Source organism: Artemia sp. Qi Xiang Cuo, chromosome 5 (genome assembly GCF_049724085.1).
Source record: "Artemia sp. Qi Xiang Cuo chromosome 5, ASM4972408v1, whole genome shotgun sequence".
In the NCBI taxonomy this organism is placed as follows: domain Eukaryota; kingdom Metazoa; phylum Arthropoda; class Branchiopoda; order Anostraca; family Artemiidae; genus Artemia; species Artemia sp. Qi Xiang Cuo.
The window spans coordinates 43,996,985-43,999,170 of record NC_142798.1 but is presented as its reverse complement, the minus strand read 5'-3'; the positions used below and the strand labels follow the sequence as shown (position 1 = coordinate 43,999,170).

The 2,186-nt window shown below is 45.2% G+C and overlaps 1 protein-coding gene across 1 annotated transcript; it reads left to right on the top strand.

The window, feature by feature from the left end:
- Positions 1-749: 749 nt before the first annotated feature.
- On the top strand, positions 750-1,745 carry LOC148952170 (uncharacterized). The gene has a single exon (XM_089089143.1). It carries the CDS (start codon positions 750-752, stop codon positions 1,743-1,745), a length of 996 nt encoding a protein of 331 aa, XP_088945269.1.
- The last annotated feature ends 441 nt before the right edge of the window (positions 1,746-2,186 follow it).

Below are 2,186 nucleotides of genomic sequence, written 5' to 3'. Positions count from 1 at the left end.
AGGAGGGACCCAGTCTCTGGGGGTCTTGAAACATACCTGGGGCACCCTCGTCTGGGGGCTTTAAATTCAGATGGAGGAAGAGGATGACCCCTCTAATGTGCACTGGGCAGGGCCCATCGGCGTATGGATACGTCCCGTCAGTCACAAACCTTCCCCCAGCAATGGGTTAAATTGCTGGTGTTGCAGGACGCCAAAAGGGCGCACTATCGGTAATAGATACAGTCGGCCCCTGCTAGGGACAGAGAGGAGTGGCTTACCGCTGTCCAGAAGCCAGCCAAGAAACCCCCCCTTTAATTTTAATGATGAATATGAATAAGAGATCAAATATGAGAACCAGTGCTACCGCGCCCGGGGTAACCGACGATAATGCGTTAAGAGCTATCGCGTCCGGTGCAGCCGACGACTCGACGACCGGGAACGCGCGAATATATCTATGTTGACCAATCCAACCCTGGAGGCTATTGTTTCTTCAAAAATAACTATGTCAATAGGTTCCCTCAACACTAGAACCCTCACTAAACAAGGAAAAATAGACCTACTACTAAGAGAGATAAAACGGTACAGCTGGGACGTTATTGGTCTCACTCAAACCCATTTTCCAGTCACTGGTGAAGAGAAACATGGAGATGTCACCCTTCTACTTTCGGGACGTAATGAAGGGGAAACATCGACAAAGTGTAGGTTTCCTACTGTCTAATAAAGCCAGAAAATCTTTAATCTCCGTAACCCCCCTCACGGAACGGATCATCATGATCCGCCTGAAAGGATCACCCACCAACCTCACAATTATCCAAGTATGCGCTCCGGATTCCAGAAGAGACGACGAAGAGTCTGAATACTTCTATCTCCAACTTCAAAGTCTAGTTGATTCTATCCCTAAAAAGGATATAATCTTTGTAATTGGTGACTTCAACGCCATCGTTGGAAACAAACACACAGGACACCAAGATGTCATGGGGAAATTTGGACATGAAAAAATGAAGAGAAGAGGAGAACACCTTATCGAATTCTGCAGAGACAGCGATTTAGTCATTACAAACACACTGTTCAAGCACAAACCTCACCGTAAGACATCCTGGACCTCACCGGATGGAAAAGCTAAAAACTTAATAGACTACATTCTCGTGTCTAGCCGTTGGAAAACGTCCGTCCTAAACACGGTTACGCTAGCTGGTGGCGACTTTGACAGCGACCACTCGCTTGTCATGTCTAGGTTCAAAACAAGACTTAAAACAGCATCAAAGTTGTCTAAGAAAACCCCCAAATTTCGAGTAGATCTACTGAAAGACGAGAACACACGTATGACCTATATCACCATTCTATCCGAAAAAATTTCGGAGCTCACGTCGGGCTCTTCACCTATCCTGTCTAAGGAAGATATCGACAACCTGGCGACTAGCAGCACAAATATCATATATGATGTTGCTCATTCCACACTGGGTACCCAAAAAAATAATCAGAAATCTTTAATAACAGACGAGATCATCTCCCTCTGCGATGAAAAGCGCCAACTCACGAACAAGCAAGATAAAGAAAGTAGGGACCGATACAAGCAACTCAAACGAGCTGTAGAGAAAACCATCAGACGTGCTCATCGTGCATTTATTAAAGAAACGTGTGATCAATGTGAATTGGCATACAAGAAAGGAGACCCCCACTACATGTATAGATCAGGTCAGGACTTGACCAAAAAGAAGGACATCAAAATATTTTCCCTTCTTGACAAACATGGAAACCAAATATAATCCACAGACGGAATCCGCTCTTGATGGAAAATCCATTTTAAAATCAAACTGAATTTGTCCATCCACCCAGACCCAACAATTCTCGACACTTTCCCCATAAACTCTACAGACCCAAGTCCTCCCCCTTTTGACTCTGAAATAGAAGAAGCTATCAGAGACTTGAGAACAAACAAAGCTGCCGGCCCCGATGGAATCCAGCCCGAACTACTAAAAGTAAACTGCAAAGCACTTCTTAACCTTTACCACAAAATTGCCACAGCTGCTTGGGAAAAATGTCATTTCCCCTCACTCTGGTGCGAAGCCACTATAGTCCCTCTGCATAAGAAAGGCTCTAAAGCTGTCTGCGACAACTACCGCCCAATAAGTCTTACCAGCAACGCAGCAAAAATCCTCACAAGAGTCATGCTCGGGCGTATACGAGCCATTTCCTAAATGGCCATT